Source organism: Protopterus annectens, chromosome 10.part0, assembly GCF_019279795.1.
Source record: "Protopterus annectens isolate FY-2018-M chromosome 10.part0, PAN1.0, whole genome shotgun sequence".
Taxonomy (NCBI): domain Eukaryota; kingdom Metazoa; phylum Chordata; order Ceratodontiformes; family Protopteridae; genus Protopterus; species Protopterus annectens.
The window spans coordinates 1,715,233,591-1,715,256,776 of NC_056744.1; the positions used below are offsets into that span (position 1 = coordinate 1,715,233,591).

A 23,186-nucleotide genomic window follows, 5' to 3' on the forward strand; every position below is an offset into this window, starting at 1 on the left:
AAAAAATAAAAGCAGAAAAAGAGGGCTTCTGCACAGAGCCCTGTGGGTCACCACTGGTCACCTTCATCCTTTCAGATGAGACACCTGTGGCTTACAATGTGTAAGTTCTGCCTTTTATCCAGCTTGCTATCCATTTCATCATATAAGGATCGATTTTTTTAATTGTTAAGCTTACTTACATGCCAGCAAAGGGGTATGGTGCCAGATTCCTTGTCCAGGTCAAAATATGCCACAGGAACAGCATGACTACTAACAGCCTGTGTGACCCTCTTAAAGAAGTTAACCAAATTCATTAGGCAGGATCTACTTTGACAAAGCCAAACTGCTGTGGATAAAGTCTAATAGGATTTTTGGTGGCTTTGCATTTGAGACTAGTCAGGCTGATGGATCTATATTTCCCAGGGTTAACAGAGTCACCCTTATGGTGTGGTATCACTACTTCAGTGCACTAAACATCAGAGACATAACACATTTAAACTTAGGTTGAAAAGTTTGAGGACATGCTCTGCAAGGGCACTGTTTATTAAACTACCAGATATATTATCAGATCCCACGGAAGAAGTATTTTTATTCTTAGAAAACACCTTTGGTAAAGGTTCCTTTGAGATGATGAGGGGTTTAAGGAATTCAGGGATAGGTGGACTTTGGACAGAAGTCTAAAATTCGTACTGAACATGTTTGCTCTTATACTGGAAATGTCTATTGGGTCTGAATAGGTGGCGCCATTTTGAGTATGTTCAGAGCAAAGTTGAGTGTCATTCTGTAGTTTCCTAACATAGCTAAAGAAGGATTTATAATTCTGTTTAGCTTCAGATGTTAATTTATGTTCATGGACTGCTTTAATAAAACTAGCATTATTTTTCAGGTTTTTAGAAGTATTTCTGATTGACTCCTAGGTATGAAGAGTTATGGAACTGCAGTATAATTTAAGGATTTTTATTTCTTTTACTGTAAATATATTTATGCTGGTGTACCACCATGGTGGTTAGTTTTTTAATTTCCCATGATACTTTGTTCTGTTTGGACTGTCAGCTCTCTTCACTTACCTAAATGGGTGTAGAAATCCTGGGGCCGTTACTGCCAAGCGTAGAGTTTGAGAACCTGTTATAGAATTTGTTGAGGTTACTGTCTTTAAAATCATTGAACTCCAAGATATTTGATGCAAGGGCTTTAGATATTTAGAAGGTGAAAGTCACTACTTTATGGACCAACTTAACAAGGGGAAGGTGATCCCAGGGGAATAGGGCAAGAAGTGTCTATATTGGTAAGGACTACATTGAAAATATTATGTCATTTAGTGGGTTCTTTAAGTATCTGTTTATTAAAACCAAGAATGTCTGTCTATGCCCTACCCCATATCAGAGGTGTAGGTGCTACAGTTTATTCACAGCTAGTTAGTCTCCCAAAATAACAGAGTTATTGTTAAGCAGGGATTTCTCTGAGTGTATTTAATAATCAATGATGACTTTCAAGAGACCTGCATGGTATCCTGTAACAGTCTAGAAGGTGAAAATTGGTCCCATTTATTGTGATTTGGAGTTCTCTAAGAGTTCAGTTTGTAGGTGTCTGGAGGTGATATGGTCTCCAATTGATATTGAATTGTCACCACAGTTGATACTAGTTCCTAAGGTAGCAGCAAAACCTAGGCATGGAGGAAGAGTCTTCTTTACATTTAAGCAAAGTCTCAGTAACTACACAAATATGGATGTGTACCAAATGCAGGACAGCATCAATGTCAGTTTGTTGCTGAAACTTCTGGTATTGAGCAGAGTCATCTTAATACGATCCAGTTTTGGGCTAGATACTTTTATGTTGTAATGTCCATTAGTTTGACTCTGCCTAAAAAAAAGGGACTGGAGGCAGCAAAGTCTTTCACCAGTATGTGGAAGTCGCAGGCCATCCTTCGTAAAGAAAGTTGGATTGTCGAGCATCTTGTGACACATACTGGATCTGCCTGGAATGACACCAACTATTTAAATGGCTGTTGAAACCAATTATTTTATCTTTGTATCTAGGCATCAATCATGCAGAAAGAATGATTCTCCTCAGTACCAATGCCTTGCCTGCATTTGTCACATGTATGGAGAGCTGTGTTTTATACCATTTCTTACTGACCTGATTGCAAACAGACAGTGGATGAAAAAAGATCCTTTTGACAAAGTCTACCCACATGTTCAAAACTAAAGTATAGTGATGCAACTTGTACAGAGAGCAGTTAATACAATAAAGCTGACACACAAACGAGAAAAGTATATGAATAAAATGGGGATAACTGGGCTAAAGGAAATGGTAGAGGTAAGCCAAAACAAAATTGTGACCACGAATGGAAATAAAATGTGAATGGAAGGACAAAGATGCATGTAAACAGGAAAAAAATGGCACTGTGAAATGAAGGAAGTTTATGAAAATAAGGGATGGACCACTTTCAAACAGGAAAAGGGAAAATGAATATGATGATAAAAGGGTGGACGAAGGTAAAGAATTCTACGTTTTGCAGAATAAACTCCACTTGTGGGAAGTAAAAAAAGTGAAAAAATGAGCCAAAAAAAAAAAAAAAGGATTTGTGGATACTATGACATAAAAAGGCTGCAGAAATAGTGGTGGGGAGGCAAGGTTGAATATTTCCTACCCCCCCCCATGATACAGTGATTCCAGCGATATTAGCTCTGGGTTGCAGTTCTCTGCATCACTACGGGGGGCAGAAAAGTTAACAGAAGTGTGCAAGAAAGAATATTTTCTTACCTCCATGATACAGAAATTCTAGACATATTTATAGGGTTCTAGGAGAGCATCCCTCACCATGGGGATAGGGGAAGTTGTCTCCAATGAAAAATTATTTTGTGTTGTCATCCAGTACACTTTTGACATTTTTTTCATTCATAAGTGCACTTTGTCTCGGTCACCTGTCCAGTAACAAAATCTGAGGAAAGTAGTGGAAGGAAATTTATACAGAAGGTAGGAAGACCTGGGAAATAACGAACTAAATGTTAGAAATAGATTGTGAAGCAGGGTAAAATGGTTGTTTTACAGGACATGTATACATGTGAGTATATTGTGCCACTGTGGTGTTTCATGGGAAAACAGTTATCTCTGCTACCTCACTGTTCATCAATCCTCCCTTTGGTTCTCATTTGGGGTGCTTTCAGTACAAAGTCTGCACTTCCAAATTTGGTCAAGGCAGGGTTTTGTAGGTGTTCCTTTTTCCTCCCATACTCACAAGACATAATATATGTAAAACAGTGTTTTCCCCAAATGACCCCCAGATGCGAACGTCTTGTAAGTGTGAGTCCTGCTGTAGGCTTGTGCCCTATTTGGGATAAGTTTCATAGCCTTGCATCCACTGGGTGCTGGCCTGAGTAACTGCTGCAAGGCATACAAGACACTCAGTCTCATGAACTCAAGAGTTTATACTGATCTGTTAACTTCCAAACAGGTATAGTGTTCCCAGACCATAGTGGTGGGTTTAGTAATGTGTGCAGTGTTACCCTATAAAGAAGGCCTGTTTGTATAGCCTACGTTCCACAAGTGTACCCAGTTATAAAGGGCGTCTAAATCCACCTTCCTGGAAAGTTGTCTGACATAATCTTTGTAACATTATAATACACAGCACAACCACCTGTATGTCACTGCTGAATTTTCTTCTCTTCTTGGGGATGTTTTGAACAGAACACATGTATGCATCATGTCGGATACAAACAGCATTTCTCCAGTAGAGGTTCCCATGTATAAATCCATCTATGTATCAACAAAAATATGTTGTGGCATTACCCTGTCTGTGAGCTACATTAGCTGACAGCTATCTACAACAGGCTACAAATGTACTATCAAATATTTTGTTAATCAAAAGCTGTAATCACCTTGTGCTCTTGTTGACTAGAATCTTCACCTAAATTCTGTGGCCTATACAGACATTTCAGATTTTGACATTTCCATTCAGAAAAGAGCACTTCCCAAGTTTAGTACCAATGACAGAACTTCAGCATCCTGTACAAAGATCTCTAAGTAAGGTACACAGCATAAAATCCCAAAGCTCACCAGTCCACCCTCCCAGAATTACATGTGCTACAATAGAACCACTGTCAAATAACTGCATCTGGTCATCAGTTGTCCTTCTACAGGATATTTCCACATCTACCTTTAAGCCACCTGTCTTACTGTGACCTCTGGACCAGTCTAAAATAGACACCCCCATTTTGTCTTAGTATATTCCATTACTACCCGTTTTCTCAAAGATCAAATATCACAGTTAATATTACCTGCTAAATCTCTAGAGCATGCACACACTCAAAATCCTAAACCCTGAAAATAATTTACTGCATTTTTCCATAAGCGTGGATGTTCTTCCTCCATACCTGCACCAGCTACCCTTCCTCCTTTCTTAAGCTAACATGCCATATTTACTGACTAGAGCTACCTCTCTTACTTGAGCAGCCAATCAGAAATTATCACATAATAGCCAATCATAACATGCCACGCCATAAGCCTCCTTCTTGTATAGCACAAATCCTTCTGATGCCAGTATGCATTCAGGCTATCACCACCACATCCATTACAGCTGCAGGTTACAATGTTTAATCAAGACACAGAATTCTATACCGTCAAATAAGTTTCCATTTATACCTACAGAACAAGCAAAGTATCACTCCATTCCACTCAACTGTTGATTTTCATCTTAGGAATGGTTTTCACTGGATATGTTTTAAATGCTAGTTTATGACTTTACCACTGGTTTGCTTTACTGTAGTTTAATGTCAGTATTACATGATACAAGCCATGGTGATACAGCGGTAGCCTTGTTGCCTCACAGCAAGAGGTTCTTCCTGTTCAATTCATGGCTGGAGTGCCTTCTGTGTGGAGTCTGCATGTCCTCCCCGCGGTCGAGTGGCCTCCGAAAGACATGCATGAATGGGCGTGCCTTCGCTGAAGGTTGGGCATCAGGCTGGCAACTCGGCACCATAAAAATCTACTGCCAATCATTAGCGGACCGGAGTTCCGCAGTGGCGACCCCTAACCAGGAAAAGCCGAAAAGATCAACAATGTCAGTATCACATACTTAAAGAGTAATTTTAGGTTTTAGTTTACTGTTACATACAGTTTCTGTATTTCTTGTGTATTACTTCACTTCTTTATAAGGCACTTTGTTAAAAAGCACTCTAATAAAAATTGAAGATGAAGTGATAATGCAGTTGAAACACAAATGAAAAATAGGCTACTAGTTTTTTCTCCTGGTAGAAAAGCTCCACACACTTTTTTTAGATAATATAACTAAGATATGAAGCAGCCTTTATATCACTTATTTCACTCTTTACAGGCTTCCAACTCACATCATGCCCATATTCTACCAATACAACTTCTTACAACAACATCTAGTCAATTTTTAGAAGTCATAAAAAATTAGAGGTCATAAACTTGTACATATTAATGCAATAAATTCCAAAAAAAAAGAAATATCTTGCCAGGCTGGAAACATTTACAACTTTCTGACATTGTAGATGTGTTAGTAAATTGGTTCACAAATCAAAATGTTTCCACCACTGCTAGTAATCATGCTGACTTATGGGAAACAGAAACAAAGCTACAGACTTTCTGTTTTTCATTACTCCGTCAGTCATTCTGAAAAGTAAGTAACCTACTGTGCACATAATGAATCCATTCTTATTTAGATTTAAAAATCTATACAAATCACCTCATTTCCATGGTAACAGAGATGGTGTCTTGACTGTGATACAGACAATGTGTCTTTGATTAGTGGCACAGGCACCCGAGGGGGTGGGGAGGGAAAGATCACAGTGGGTGGCTTCATTCAGCCATCCTGGGGTATGGGGGGAGGCATGTGGTTTTGGATCACTGTGTGGGTAATACGTACGTATAGGTAGTAATAGGTGCAACACCCACAGAGGTCAAGCATGCAGATTATGAACTGCCAACAGTTCAGACTGCACATGTGGGCAGAAGCATGCATGCATGAACTGCCAAAAGTTCAGACTGCACATGTGGTGGATGCATGCATGCATGCACTGTCAACAGATTGCACATGTGGGCAGAAGCATGCATGCATGCATGAACTGCCAACAGTTTAGATTGCACATGTGGGCAGAAGCATGCATGTATGAACTGCCAACAGTTTAGATTGCACATGTGGGCAGAAGCATGTATGAATGATCCTCGTGGTCAGCAGAACAAGTGGATCTCCAGTGAGCTACTGCAGGTTGTAGCAACACCAGGACAAGCAGGAGCCCACCAAGTTTGATAAACTGCCTTGCTCCTTCCCTTCCAGTGCCAAAGTCTCCTGGGGAATGAAATGGCTTACTAGGTCCTCCAGCCAAGAGGCTGTTTGTCCAAGCTGTAGGGTGCCGGTCTCTCATTCCAACAGGTTTATGAATGGGATGACATGGCAAAGAAGGGGGTGCCACTGGACAAGGTCCAGTGGATAAGCAAAAAAAAAGAAGAAAGAAGTCAGACATCTTTTTCTTTGTTCCTCTGATTCCCACCCACCATTTCTAATGAGACTTTGTGATGGCTTACTTCAAATAAGAGACTGAACAGTGACTAGACAATGTCAGAGGATAAGAACAGTCAAACACTGCAGATTTCTAGCCTCATACCACCTATTTCTCTCACTAGAACAGCTAATAATCACAGAGCAGGAAAGCACACTAGAGGTGATCCCGCCATCTGCTACTGGCAAAATCACAGTTGTTGGTGTGACGGATGACACCTTCAGTGACTGTATTACTGCTTCTGCATCCTGGTGCATTAGCAAGATCTGCAAAGCTCTGCCATTCGGGAAATATGAATAGACTTGATCTCAAACATTTCATTAATGTTCTAAACTCTATAAACAGAACTCATCAGAAATATATGCAACTTGATGTGGAATTACATCATTTCACTCCTGATATCACTGAACAACCATAAAAGTATGGTTTTATGTTCAGAAACACAGAATCACAACTTCCAGTTTACCTTTTATCAATCCAAAAACTAAAAGCCACAACGTCAAATAGAAACATATGCGGTTCAACTACCACCAAACAAAATTGCCTGCCAACATCCATCAACCTTATTGGTAAATAGTTACTTACTAGGCTTATAAAGGCCCTGATGGTTGTTAACCTAGCCATGCAATCCAACCCAATTATGCCCCTATTTATCATGGACATTTATTAAGAGGGATATGTTAGTTAGGAAGTTTCTAAAGGTTATGTGACGGAGGGTATCCCAGTTTGGGCATTACTGACTACTTCTGTCTATCAGAGACATGGGGGCCAGACCCGGGTGAATTTCTGATTTCCCATCCATTGGTCAAGATTACACTTAAATAGGATTATGGATGGAGTCTGCTTCGCATGAATGGGGAGCCTGTTCCAGAGCATGGGAATCCTCTGAGACACATATCTGTCTCACCAACATGCATTATTTATGTTGAAGGCAAAATTTAACTCCTTGGATCTAGTGGCTCTAATGCTGTTTGTTTTGCAGGTGTGCAAAATGTCCATCAGAGCTGGATACAAGGATGTCTTGCATGCCAGATATAGACTGCCTCTCAGTAACATGTGGGAGACATTATATAGAGATCAGACTCGAAGGTGATCCATACAGAACAATGCGTTCATAAACTGAATTCTCCTGGTAAGGAACCTTTGTGGGCATTCCAATTGTTGCACATGTCTGGTCAGGTACATGCTGAAGGGGGCATTACACTCAATGATGGGTCTAAAAGGGACCAAATAAAGTGGCACTAAGACTTCCTTGGACCTCGATACCATGCCCTTACTTATAAGTTGGGAGACATAGAATGATTTTCTCACTACCTTCTCCAACATCTGACCAAAATCCATATCACTGTCTACATATGGTCCCAGATCCCTGACTACCAGGTCAGCTCTTAGGGGTGTCTTATCGACAGAGTAATTAGCGTGGGTGGTTATTTTTCCCAAAAGGCACTATAATGCATATATTGGCAATAGCTCCTCATTAGCACTGTTCAAGAAAAATCTTGATGATTGGATGGGAAATGGGAAATACACCCCGGGGATCACTTCTGTGGCTTTGCTCGACAGGGGCATAGGAAAATAATTTTCTTGGGTGGCGAAAGCCAGGGTACCTTTTTGGCTAGGCTTATACAGGTCCTAGGGCCAATAGCCTAGTACCTACCTATGAACCTATGAGTTGCGACTTTGCCACCAGTAATTTGCCTATGTTAGACCCTCTTGTACAATGTTTGGGTCATGGAAGAAATCTATGACGGGTCCCAATTTGCAGTCCTGAGTGAACTTGGTCAGCCAACGGCCCTGGGCATTAGACTTGCCTCCAAGATGTAAATGCCAAATAGGAGTGTTCCAGCATGGAGGCGTGAGTGACTGGTCTCTAAGTGGTAGTAATCTCACCAATCCTGACTTCCTGGGTTCTGTCTGTGAGCCAGATGGTAATCCAGTGAGTTATGTAAGGGTTTATGCCCAGTCCAGTGAATTTGTCAACTATACCCGAGTGTGGCATTGTGTCAAACACCTTAGTCAGGTTTTTCCCTCATCCACTGCCTTGATGACCTTCTCAAAGAAGTTCATCAGGTTTAGTAGACATGACTTCCCCCTGACAAAGCCAAATTGGGTTGAGTCCAGTGTCTGTAGGCTAAGTCTTTGTTGATCATTTCCGTGATAATTCATTCCATGGCTAAGTATAGTAGACTAGTCAAATGGATGAGTCTATAGTTTTTAGGGTCAGATGATGCTCCACCCTTGGGAAATAGGACAACTACTGCAGTCCTCCATTCTTGTGGAACAAAGCCTGTTTTAAGGCTACAAGTGGCTCAAGTGGTCCTGACAGCTATTTATGATATATCACAGGATACTATTGGGGCCCACTGAGGCTGTGCTTTTGGCTTTAGTGTGTGGCACCAGGACCCACTTCCTGCTAATAGTTGGGGGTTTATGCTAGTAAGTATTTCAAGAGGGGAGGAAGTGAGGACTAAGGGGGTGAAATCTGAGCTGAATTTGTCAGCCAGCAGATTCACTATGTTGCTGTGCTCTGTGCAGGTGGCAGCACTGACCGACCACCAGTTTGGTACACTATGTGCTGTCTTTAAGGTTTTGGATCAAGTTGTAAAATGCCTTGTAGTTGTCCTTGGCCTGTGAGACTAGCTTGACCCTGTAAATGACCTTGTTGGACTTAACTAGTCCTCAGTTTCCTATTATTTTAAAGAGCTCTTATCATTGTGGGAGTTGCTCTTCCTGATTTTATTCTTTTTGTTATATACCCTATTAAGGATAAGATTCCACCAGTGTGGTTTGTTTTAGGCTTAGGTCTAGTAGGTACAGTAGCTTTTATGTAGCCATTTACATGGTCGTACAGGGCCTCTGTGAGCAATTCTGCATAGGTCGCTCATGAGGTCAAACCCAGTTCGTCTCATCTTTTTCTGTTTATTACCAACTTAGAAGTGTGAAAACGCAACTTTCATGCCATGCTTCATCCACATAGTGAATGCATAGGTGGATCCTTGATGATGTCTAACCAGACCTCCCAACCATTTCCTTACAGTCTGTATCAGATGATCCATTGGTAGTACTGCCATACAGAGTCATTGCTAGGGAAGTAGGATGAGGGGTGGTTACCCCCAGTACAAGCTGTTAGGGAGTATGACCGACAGTTGCAAGTGGGGTGTGACTACAGCACTGGCACTTAGTTAAGAAGCCATTTGTGGCTTTTTAAATGATCGCTGATACTGGATTCACAGTTGTAGTTAGGAGCTCAGCGTGATAGTAATTGTAGCAAGGAGTTTGCTACAATTACAGTAGAAAGTTGAGAGACTTTTTTTTTTTATTTGGTCCTCAAATTTGGATTGGGGATGCTAGCTTGGGAAGTGCACAGGGAAACAGATGACATAGCTATGGCTCTGCCTGCATATTCCTGCAATGCTATCGATATGTTATCAGAGATGTAGTGGCTTGGATATGGGCAAGGAAAATGGATCATCAAAGTGACTCCTTCATAGCATAGTGAAATCCAAGGGGCAGATGTTTATGTGGTACTACCTTTCTCTACTTGTAGGTATTATAATTAGATAAAATGCAATGTTCTATGCAGTTTGAAGCCAGACCTTTATCTATGCACTGAATGCTGTAGGGTAAGCATTAGTTCTCTGAGGGATAGTGAAGTGGCAAGTCTTTTTTCTCCAGATGCTCCTACCATCTTTTGGATTTGTTTATTTGTACAGCTAAATCACCAGTGCTGTGATTTTATGTTTTAAAAGGTGTACAACAGTATAGGAGGCTACGTTTTCATATCATCTGTGATTAACAGTCAGGGAACAAATCGTCACAGGCTGTGTGCATCTAATTTTAACAGCACACAAGGCATTCTGGGGAGCAACTTTCAAGTAGATACACAGCAGGGAGGTACTGCTCATGAATAACAAGGTGTTATGATGGCTGAAGCTATCGAAGATGCTAAGGGTACATGGCACAGTAGTGTGTGCTCCCTCCTCGTCAATGACACAGTACTTTGGGGAGGGGTTATACAGCAATGCTACAGGTATACAACACAGCTTCACCCTCATGATCAAACCACACCAACCGTGGGTAAATCCTTAATAAACACACTCCCACTCATTGGTTATTGCTTAATTACATACTTCGTGCTGGGATGGGGACTCAGTGCTGATTACATACACCGTGCTGGGACGGTGACTCAGTGCCGATTACATACACCGTGCTGGGACGGTGACTCAGTGCCGATTACATACACCGTGCTGGGACGGTGACTCAGTGCCGATTACATACACCGTGCTGGGACGGTGACTCAGTGCCGATTACATACACCGTGCTGGGACGGTGACTCAGTGCCGATTCCATACACCGTGCTGGGACGGTGACTCAGTGCCGATTCCATACACCGTGCTGGGACGGTGACTCAGTGCCGATTACATACACCGTGCTTGGATGGTGACTCAGTGCCAATTACATACATCGTGCTGGGATGGGGATTCAGTGACGATTACATACACCATGCTGGGATGGTGAATCAGTGAGGATTACATACACCACGCTGGGATGGTGACTCAGTGCTGATTACATACACCACACTGGGATGGTGACTTAGCGCTGATTACTTACACCATGCTGGGATAGTGACTCAGTACCGAGTACATACACCATGCTGGGATGGTGACTCAATGCTGTTTAAAAATAAAATATATTTTTATATATATATATATATATATATATATATATATATATATATATATATATATATATATATATATATATATATATATATATACATATATATATATATATATATATATATATACATACATACATACATATATATATATATATATATATATATATATATATATATATATATATATATATACACACTGCAGTGCTGCAGTAGCATTGTCGCCTCACAGTAAGATGTTGTCCTGTTTGATTCTCATCTAGACCGTCCTCTGTTTGGAGACATGCGTGAATGGGCATACCTTCGTTGAAAGGTTGTGCGTCAGAGCTGGCAACTCGGTACATACAAATCTACTGCCAATCATTAGCGGACCGGAGTTCCACTGTGGCGACCCCTTACCAGGAAAAGCCGAAAGACACAACAACATTTTATATATATATATATATATATATATATATATATATATATATATATATATATATACACATAGAGAGAGAGAGAGACGCGCACACACACATTTTATATATATATATATATATATATATGTATACACATATGCACACACACACATATAGGGATTTGTATCACTTCACCTAAAGACCATTTCATTGAAACCCATTTGACTGAGACCAAATCACCTAAAATTCATTTCTCTGAAAGTTCATTTCACTGACAAGTAGTACTCTAAGGCAAGTCAAAGGTATATGTCCTTTTCCTCACTGTAGTGAGATCCTGGTGTTAGTATATATAGTTGGGGCATAGGGGGCACAGCGCCCCCACATTGGGGGGGTGTAGCCCTCCAACTATATTGGTTTTATGTTGTCTGGTTTTGTTTTACATTATTTGGTAAAAGCTAACTAGGTCGTGGGGTTATGCCCCCAACATATATATATATATATATATATATATATATATATATATATATATATATGCTAACACCAGGATCGCACTACATTGGGGAAAGGACATATACCTTTGACTTGCCTTAGAGTACTACTTGTCAGTGAAATGAGTTTTAGGCGAAATGAACTTTAGGTGATTTGATCTCAGTGAAATGAGTGTCAGTGAAATGGTCTTTAGGTGAAGTGATCCAAATATATATATATATATATATATATATATATATACACACACACCATTTTGGGAGGATTACTGTACATCTCGTCAACAACTACTGAGTGACTGCTATTCCGCAGATTTCTCAATTCACCACAGTTAATTTTAACCAAACATAATTTCTGTTAAATGATTTGACATGCACTTTGTGTAGCTACTGTTTTCAACCTTGTAAATAGGGTTGGGAGGGTGGCCTAATGGTTAATCTGTTTACCTTATAGACACAAGGTGCAGGGTTTGATTCTCACATGGGGTAATTGACTAGGCTTAAAATGGCCAACAAGGGCAGTTAGCCTAGTAGTAACCTATGAACCTATGTAAGGTGTTTCTCTTTTCTCCATAGTTATCTGACCATGGAGTTAGTCTATTTAAATCTCCATATAGTACACCCTACAAAAAAAAAAAAGGATGGTAATTTTGTATTGCTTAATAGACCTGGAGCAGTTTTACTCAATCATTTTAGGCTGATTAGTTTGTGTTTTGTATGTTTTGAGTGGAGCCCTCATAACAGATGCGTATGAATCAGCTAACATCAGTACAAAAGCCACAGTGAGACAGATACTACCCTTTTCCAGGTATAACATTACTTAGAGAAACCTCCTGTGAGCTGGTGCTTCACAGGTTACGACTTACCACACAAATCACATACTCCTTGAAAAAACAATGATACAATTGCACCTTGCAAAGATTCTGGCTTCAACAGCCAATTAGTATTTGAGGCACTTCTAGTATCCATTCATTCATTCATTCATTCATTCATTCATTCATTCATTCATTCTCTCATATTGATTCCAGCCGATAAAGAATTACCGGCAAACCAAAGTCTAGGTGATCAACTGACAAGTATAAAGGAGAGAATAAATCCTGAATGGGGTACCAGCCACTTACCTACCCTCCCATGGCCCCCACATCCAGTAATACTTTAGTGCCATTACAGCATGTATGACTATAGCCTTGGTGGTCTAGTTTATCCCCCACCCTCCAATCCCCATTACAATGTCAGCGAGTTTACAACACTTTAAAGAGTCACCCCAATTGGTCTACTGGTTCTCCACATGCTCTGTACTACCATTGATGTTAGCCCTAATGTTTAGTGGTTCCCCTCCCATGCTCTATATTACCATTGGTGTCAGCCCTAGTGGTCTAGTGGTTCCCCCATGCTCTGTACTACTGCTGGTGTCAGCCCTAGTGGTCTAGTGGTTTCCTCATGCTCTCTACTACTATTGGTGTCAGCCCTAGTGATCTAGTGGTTCCCCCATCCATTGTACTACCATTGGTGTCAGCCCTCATGGTCTAGTGCATCCCCCACCTTCCAATCCCCATTACGATGTCAGTGAGTTTACAACACTCTAAGGAGTTAGCCCTAGTGGTCTAGGGGTTCCCCCCATCCTCTGTACTACCATTGATGTCAGCCCTAGTGGTCTAGTGTACCCCCCCCCCATCTACTGTACTACTGTTGGTGTTATTATGGCACTAAAGAATGTAAGGGCTGGTGTCTGGTGCTTTACTCTCAATCCCTGTCATGCTGTATGCGCCTTTGGGCACTTTAAGTCTAGTGTATATCCCCACACTATCCCCACAGTAACATTGATGCCATTATAGAGAATTATCCCTTGTGGCCAGTGGTCCCCCCAATCCCCGTAGTAGCATTGGTGCCATCACAGCAATGCATTCCCTGAGGCACACACATACTGTAGACACACCTGTGGGCAATTTGGAGGATTGTAAATTCCCTATGTGAAATTTGTAAGGGTGCAAATTGAAATACATGCATGTCTTTAGAATATGGGAGGAAGCCTGGACACCCAGCTAGGACTGATAGATAAAAGAAGGACATGAAGACTGTACAAGGAAGGCATACAACAGGAAACTATCCTGCAGAACCAATCTGAGAAGCAGACGTACCGAGCTCTGCCCCCCTGGGTCACCCAGTGAGCACTATAACCAGACTTAAAGGCTCCATTAAAACTATTTGTGAGATAGCCCAACTGTTTTATGTTTTTTTTCCCTTTTTCACATTATAATGATTTTACCTACAATGTTTAAATGATCAACACTATGCATAAATAAATAAATGCATTCTTATCTATTCATTAAATTAATAATTTTCAAACAAATTGCTCAGATGCAAAAGGAGCAACTAAACTTTAAGCAGTGCCTCCAATTTTGATTTAGCAAGAGCATAATCTCACAATTCATTTTCTTTATTAATTCATTTTCTTTATTAGTTATACAAAACCATGAACTGTGGCAAAACTAGTGACCTCTCTCTACTCCCCGACAACCAGTAAAATGTTCAGGACATGAAATTAGTTTTAAAGTAACATGAAAAGGATGTGCAAGCCACAGAAGTTGTTCCAGTGCCTCTGCTACTGACAACCTGCACTCAAGACATCCATCAGAGCAGCTACCAGTCAGTTTACTTACTTGTACGTCCACAAGTTCCTTTTCATTCTTGTTTTGCAAATCTTTAAGGTCCTTGACTTTTAGTTGCAGGGACAATAACTCTGACTTTAGCTTGTCCTATGGATATTAAAATACAAAAACAAATCATCAGGAATATGGACTGCACAAAATACAGTTTACAAAAATGCTACAAAGGGTACTAAACTTATCTTAATCCGGAAAGAACACCAGAATGGACAGAAATATACAGAGTGTTGTATACTGCAAGAAAACAAGTGACGCATATGCAAAACTGTTATGTATTTTTATGAACTGCAATACATACAACAGGATGTCCATTAATCATAAGTTTTATGGGCAGCAGAGAGAAATCCTGAGAAAAGGAATTGCCTCCATTGTACAACTACCAATGAAGTGAGAATATACATGGAGAAACAAAACTGCAGACAGTTGCCCTGTGTAGCACAACCCTAGCCAGACACTAAATTAAGCAATGGCTGATAAACTCCTGGCAACTGTTCTATCAATGTCACAGCCTTTTGGATATGCTGTGGACTCTAACATCCCGACACTACATTTTGTCCAGTGCCCTTATCATCAATGTGTACAGAAGGTCAGCACTTCAATTAATCCTAAATTTAAAGTACAGTGCAAGTAAAATGCTTAAGAATATGTAAGGCATCTGTCATGCAAAGTGAATGAAGGAGATAAACAATAAGACGAAACATTACAGCCTCACTTCTCCTGCTTATTGTAGCTGGAAATGAAATTAAACAGCATTTGAGGACTTCAAGACCACAGACCTGCCAGTGTCCTTATTTGATGGCATAAAGCTAATGATTCTAACATGTTACAAGTTAACCTCCAGTGTGATACAACAGAAACCACATTATTAAATGAATAGTTATTGATAAATACTTATTATTTAAATGTTCCCATCTTAACTTACTGTAAAAAACATTAACAAACATTATTCCTATTAAAAGAGAAATGAAAGGAGAAAACAAGTGAAACAAAAAGCATTGGGAGTTCTAAACAGTTAAATAATAAAAACACAGTCAGGCCTTAGGTTATCTGATGTTACTGTTTAACAATTCCAAGTGAGAAGATTGAAGTAGATCAAACATATAATATAATTCTATGTACTTTTGCTGTGACATAAGCAGCAGAAGGTTTTGCATTATAAATCTTAGATAAGATGATTAACCCACGCCTTGTTGTAACCACCCTAAAAGCTGAGAACATTTACAGACTACATAAACCCATTTGCCAACTGTATTCTATTTCCATAATGTTTACTTCTACTAATTAAACCTTAATAACCACTATTAAGCAAAATAACCGTTTCCAAAGAGGACCTAGAAATAAAAGCTTCACAAAACATCATGCAAAGTTTATATGTGAAACAAAATTTTCTGTTCTATGTCTACTAAATTGAAATAAAAGTTAGCGATAGACACTGTAGTTCACATTAGCATAAAAAAATCGATACAATTTCAGTCAAAGATTATCAAAAAACATACAAAATATATTCTAAATTACTACAGAAAAAGGATGGCTGACACATTAAAGGAGGAGGTTAGTACAGGAAACAAAAATGCTAAATGATTTTTATTTACAAAATATGTATTACAGATTAATAGGTTCATAGGAGATTACTAGACTAATAAGAGTCTTTACAAGCTTAACCAGTATAACCTGCTTTTACCCAATATATGGCCACTAGGGGCAAGTTGGTGGCATGGATTTGGGCCTATGCCTTTAGTATCTTACAGACCATAAAGGATACAGGTGCTACCCCAGGTGGGAATTTTCAATTCCCCATCCATTGATCCAAACTGTGTTTGAAGAAGGCCAGGAAAAGGCTGTGCTTAATATGAATAGGAAGCCTGCTGCTCTGGACGAGATGGGATATTATTTCACTCACTTGTTATGCTGCAGCTGAGAATGCAGAAAGAAATGGATAGAAACCTATACAAAGAAGACAGAGTCTGGTATCAGTCTGGACTTGTAAGGAGAGAGTTAGGTTTTGCTCCCTTGTTGAGTGACAGGCTGAGACATAATCACTGTAGTTGGCACTAGTAGTAGTGAGCTATTGTGTGCAAAGTCTGTGGTCAGTTAGTGAGGCTGGACAGAGTGAAGGCAACGATAAATGGCCTTGGCTGTAGTCTTTTAGTACATTATCCAAAAGGATGAAGTATGATGCTGCATTTGTTCTGTAATTTAGTTACAAAGTTCTGAAAGTAAGTAACAGAGGTAGTCTGAGATTTATACGACTACAGGTAAGCAAGATTTCAGAAAGGTGAGGATATGCATGTCTAGCTCATTCAGAGATGGTCTGCCAGGTAAATGTTTGCAGTTCGAACAGGAGTTTCCTTTTTTGTTTGATTATTTATTGAAAGGTGATTGAGAAGCCCAGGAATGTTTACTTCTGCCATGTGACCCCATACTTATGGCAGAGGTAGCATTCGTGTAAAAAATTGTACCTAATTTAAACTGCTCGAGAAGTGTTTTACCTTGAAGTACTACCTTTTAAAATGCATTACAAATTATCTGCTCAGAATAAAGTTGCATTTTACAGGTCATTATTGTCATTAATTAGTGCAATATGTACATTTTCACATTTTAAAAGAAAAAAAAAAAAACACTAATTTAGCATGAATGTCAGAAGCAAATTATAAGCCATCTGGCACTTGCATCACCATTCATATTGGTATAGTGCCACAATTTGGGGTGTTTAATGCTCTTGGCTTAAAAAAATGTAAACAACACATGAACATTTTGAATAACAGTAGAGATCTACCCTTTACCCTTTCAACAGAGACCATAATACTTGCACTGCTGAAAGAAGAAATGGGTATGTCCTGGTGACATGAGGGCATGAACTGAATGGTAACAATTATTTAAAGTGTAATGTAGAATATAAAAGAAACTGCTGCAAGGGAGCACCTGCAACAACACTTTTATTTAGCCAGTTTAGGTAAGTAAAAGTACTTCAGGCATTCCCTGAAGCAGTTTCATATATATATATATATATATATATATATATATATATATATATATATATATATATATATATATATAGGTTTATAGGTAGATACTAGGCTATCTGCCCCAAGGCATTTATAAGCCTAGCCAGAGTGTATTTGGCTTCCGCCTCACTATTAGATTAGCCGACTGTGCCTCTGTAAAGTAGGTCACAGAAGGTACCATTTTAAGATTAGTTTACTGTGCTTCTGTCTAGCAGGGACACAGAAGAGATCCCAGGGGTGAATTTGCGATTTCCCATCCATGCGTTAAGATTTCGCTTGAAGAGGGTGAGCGAGGGGCTATGTCTAACATGAATTGGGATTCTATTCCAGAGTGAGGGGAGCCTCTGGGAAATGAATCTGTCCCTCCAGCATGTCCTATTTATTTTTGTGCTGAGGTTTAGGTCCCTGGAGCGTGTAGCTCTAAGAGACTTGGATTTTTTGAGGTGGAGCATGTCCATTAATTCTGGGTTTGACATGGCTTTGTACGTCATGCATAGATCGCCTCTGAGTAAGCGGTAAGCTACTGAATAGAGCTGGAGTTTCTTTAGTCGAGCTGCATAGGACATCTGTTTGTAGCCCATGATCCTCTTGGTGAGGTACTTTTGGGGTCTCTCCAGTTGCTGCAGGTGTCGGGTAAGGTACATCCCAAAAGGGGCATTGTATTCAATTATGGGCCTGATGAGTAGAGGGGCACAATGACCGCTCTTGATCTAGATGCGAACCCTTTCATGATAAGGAGGGCTATATAGAAGGTCTTTCTAACCACTTTGGCAACGTGATTATCAAAGGAGAGATTACTATCTACGTCGGTCCCCAAATCTCTAATTACTTCTTCCATACTTAATGGATTACCACCTATGCGGTAATCTGTGGGCACCTTGTTTTTCCCAAAGGGGATGACTATGCACTTTTTAGCATTTAGCTCGAGGCCGTGGCTCTGGCACCAAGCATCCGTCTCTGTGAGACCCTTTTGAAGGATGCTTGTCTCAGCTGGAGATTCGATTATGGCCCCCAGTTTGCAGTCATCTGCGAACTTTGTCAGCCATAATCCCCCCGTGTTAGCCTGAACCTCAGAGAAGTATATACCGAACAAGAGAGGTCCCAGAACTAAGCCCTGTGGGATGCCACTTGTAACTGGTTTGGATTCGGACATGGCACCTGCGATTCTTACCATGTGGGTTCTATCTCTGAGCCAGTTTGCAACCGATCTTGTGATATAGGAGTTGATATTTAAACTGATAAGCTTATTTATGATGCCCGAGTGGGGTATTGTGTCGAAGGCTTTTGCGAGGTCCAGGTAGGCTGTGTGGACTACCTTGCCCTCATCTATGGCTTTGGTAACTGTTTCAAAGAAATCAACTAGGTTTAAGATGCAAGATCTTCCCTTAACAAAGCCGAATTGGGTAGGGTCCAGTGTCTGGAGGCTTCCAATGTCTTTGTTTATGAGTTCCATGATAATACGCTTCATAGCTTTACAGACCAGACTAGTCAGGCTTATGGGTCAATAGTTTCCAGGGTCCGTTGTGGCACCACCTTTGTGGAGTGGGACCATTGTAGCAGTACACCATTCTTTGGGTACATATCCTGTAGTAAGGCTAAGTTTGAACAGTGACTTATTGTGATGGTTCAGTTCTTCTTGGAGCTCGTGTAAGACACAGCCTGGGACACCGTCCGGTCCCATAGATGCTGTGTTTTTTTGCTTTGGACAGGGCAGCTTTCACCTGTGCATCTGTGATGTCAGGGAGGTTACATTCAGTTGGGATAGGCATTTGCTCCTTTGGGGGGGAAGGGGGGGGTTGTGCTGAATCTGTCTGCCAGGATGTTGGCTATGTCTGTAGGTTCGGTATATTTTGTACCGTTATGCAACAATTCAGAGCATATCTGGGAGTTTCCGCCCATGTTCCTGACATAACTAAAGAAGGCCTTGTGATTATCTTTAGTGTCTAGGGCAATTTTTCTTTCGAAACTGGCCTTTGATGATTTTATGAGGGATCGAAGTTTCTTGCTAATACTGATCCGAGATGCCTTCCCTTTTTGGGATTTTGCTCTGTCATGTAGTAGCTTCCTCCTTCTGTTGTACAGCTTATTTATGGCTGGGGTCCACCAGACCGGACTCCTGTTTTTGGAGGAGTGAGTCTTGGTTTTATTTGGGATAGCATGATCCATGCATTCCTGCAGATGCTCATAGAATGCATTTGTAAAGGATTCTGCGGATTGGGCTGTATTATCCTCTGGCCCAGGGGCTTTGAAGGATTCCACCTCAGTCTTGAGAAGTGCAAAGTTGGCTTTTGAGAAATTCTTTACAGTGATTTCCTTGGCTGGGGGTGGGAACGGGATATGGATGTCCAGGGAAATTTGTTTATGGTCTGATCTTACCAATGAGGGGTTTACCTCTGGTGTGGAACATAGAGTCCCCATGTTGGTGATGACCAGGTCCAATATGTTGTTCCCTCTTGTGGGAGTGGTGACCAGTTGTTCCATTGCGAAAAGTTTATAAATTCAAGGAACCGTTGGGTGAGGGTGTTTGGGCTTGAGTAGTTTTCCCAGTCAATGTTTGGGTAGTTGGAAGTCACCCAATAACATAGTGTTTGGAGAGACCTTCATATTCTCCAGTGTTCTCAGGAATGCCAAGTGGGGTTCCTGTAATAGGGAGGGTGTTCTGTAGCAGGCTACAAACTGAAAGGCAGTTTTGCCTGCTGTTAGTTGCACATGGATGGTTTCCGATGCTTCGTGCAGTGCCACTAACCTGGAGGTGTAGGTATCTTTGATGAGTATAGATACTCCCCCTCCTTTTGTGCTTCGGTCCGAGTTTTGGGGCCAAAACACATGGTATGAGTTATAACCTGGTAGTGCTGAGGTGCTCTCAGGAGCCTTGAACCAGGTTTCTGTTACTGCACAGACATCGATTTTCTCCATACTGAGGAGAGCCTCGAGTGCGTGCATCTCGAGGTTTAGACTTCTGGCATTGAGTAGCATTACCTTTAGATTTTTTATCCTTGGGTTGTCTATGGAGGTGGGTTTGTCCTTTGAGCCTTGCCTAAAAAAGGCACTATGGGGGTGGCAAGAGCCTTGGCCAGTATATGAAAGCCTAAGGGTGACAGGTGCAAGCCGTCCCTAGCGAAGCAACGTGGCTTGTCAAGCATGTCATCCCAGACTGACAGACACTGGATCCCCTTTGAATGACACCAATACTTTAGCCAATTGTTGAAACTGATCATTTTGTCTTTATACTGTGGCTTCATTCTTGGTGAGGTCAAGATGCTACTAAACGTCAGGGTCATACCAGCCTGGGCTACATGGTCAGAGAGCTCCTATATGTCTCTTTTCATGTAGTCCAGGGAGGTACGTCTCAGGTCATTCACACCAGCATGGACAATGACGGAGTCATACTTGTACTTGCTTTGGAGTGACCTGAGTGCTTGCGTTATGTGGCGGATCCTGGCACCCGACAGGCAGCTTACAGTGACCTTCTCCTTGTTCAGTCTGGTGAGTGGAATGTCAGTGTGCCGGACAAAAGAGTCCCCTATAACAAGTGTATCTGGAGTGTTGTTTGGCCTTAAGGGCTGTGACTGTGAGGCACACTGATTTTGTGAGATATGTGATTCATGGGTATTGTTGAGGGGTGGCTGTTGCTTGGATATCTGCTTAGGAGGTTTTTGCTGTTTAGGCAGACTTTTATTTAGAGCCTCCGAGTATGTTTTTGTGTATTTATGTGTTGGGTATGCAGATGCAATAGGTCTATGTGAGACTGGATTTGTGGTGTGGGTGGTTACCTTTTCCTTCTGACTGACTGTGCCAGTCTTGGGTTGAGAGAGCTCTGCCTCCAGTTTGGCTGTGTAACTGCATCTCTCACATGTATTAGAGTTTGTTGGAAGGAGGAGAGGGTTGTCTGTGTACATAAGGCAATTGTAACATTGCCTCAAAATTCCCAGATTCACCAGCTGGACTGGAGAGTAACCTTGAAACGGACCCTTGAACATACCAGGCTAGTATCGGGAACTGTTTTTTTACTGATCAGATTAGGGAAGGGAACTGATTTTTCACTTGATCAGGAAGGACCAATAGGGAGGCTAATACTTATGAGAAGTCAAGGAGGGTGTAGTGCTTTAGTTAATTAGTGTTTCCTTATAAGAGCTGAGCAAGTGCAGGGCTTTAGAAAGAGAATAGAGTGATTACTTTGAGAGTTTGAACAGTTCTAAGGGAAAAGGTGAAGAGCAGACTTTGTGGAGCCTGGAATAGTTTAAACATGTTTAGGCGGCGTTGCCCGATGCTGCTCAGTGCGCAAAACTGCACAAAAAGTGACTTGTAGGGTTTTAAGAGAGATCAAGGAGTTTAGAATTGACCCAAAATGGCCAATAAAACTACAGCTTCTAGGTAGTAACTACTCCTCCAGGGACAGGCAGGCGGTTCAGTGTTAACCACTCCCACTGGTGAACACAGAGACTTCCCTTTAGCCCAAGTAAGCACTGGCCTCCTAGAAACTTCCAAACAGTTCAGAACTGCAAATCTGTAACTGAACTTTCTTAACATTCAGAAAGTGGGAAAAAAGCAAGATTTTTTTTTTGTTTTTTTTTTTCTTTTTGTTGTAGTTTAAAGGTAGCAGAGATACACAAGCAGCAAAATAATCACAACAGTGCAATAAATGACCCCACACTTGAGTGCTAGGCCAAAATCAGGTAAAATGCAGTTTTTAGAGAAAAAAACTATTTTAAATTAAGTGCAACACAGGAAATGCAGTAAACAGGCTCTAGATGTGTTCCAAGTACTGTTAATGTTACAGATATAAACTTTAGAAAGCCAGAAAATGCCAAAAAGTAGGCGGCAAAGCAGTAAAACTAAAAAAAAATCAGAAGAAAATACTTAAAATCACAAAAGTGGCTCCTTTTCTTCTCTCAGCATTTTCTCCCCTTGGTAGGTGCTTCAGCAACAACTAGCAAGCCTGAAAAGACGCCAAAACCACGAGGCAGCCGGGTTTTAAGAGAAGCAGATCAAGGAGTTTAGAATTGACCCAAAATGGTCAATAAAACTACAGCTTCTAGGTATATATATATATATATATATATATATATATATATATATATATTTTTTTTTTTTTTTAAATGGTGTTATTAATAACATTTTTTTCCCTTAGGGTGGAAGTGCTTCTGCCACTAGAAGACAATCATTTGCTCACGCCCTTCACATGCACACTGTGGGAAGAGTGTGGGTATAACAAGTAAAGGCATGGATTTTTATACTCTTATTTTCCCATAAAAAGGGATTTTATAGGAAAATAATACCAGAATAGAACATCCTATGAATATATATCTCAAAAAGACAAAAACAGAATGCAGCTAGTGCATTCCTTTTCATGCCTTTGAATATGCCCATGAATTTATTAAAGGCCCTAGTGGGAGAAATGTGGTCCTTCCAGTATGATGTGCTTATTTCAGATTCAGGAACATGCTCTCCTCA

At 40.6% G+C, this 23,186-nt stretch overlaps 1 protein-coding gene across 1 annotated transcript in view; it reads right to left on the minus strand.

Moving 5' to 3' along the window:
* LOC122814461 (zinc finger protein 850-like) overlaps positions 1-23,186 on the minus strand; it is a 402,252-nt gene that overhangs the window by 172,550 nt on the left and 206,516 nt on the right. Inside the window, exon 5 of the mRNA XM_044087041.1 lies at positions 14,722-14,817. Within this exon, the coding sequence (XP_043942976.1) occupies positions 14,722-14,817 (96 nt within the window). The remainder of the gene's footprint in view (positions 1-14,721; positions 14,818-23,186) is intronic.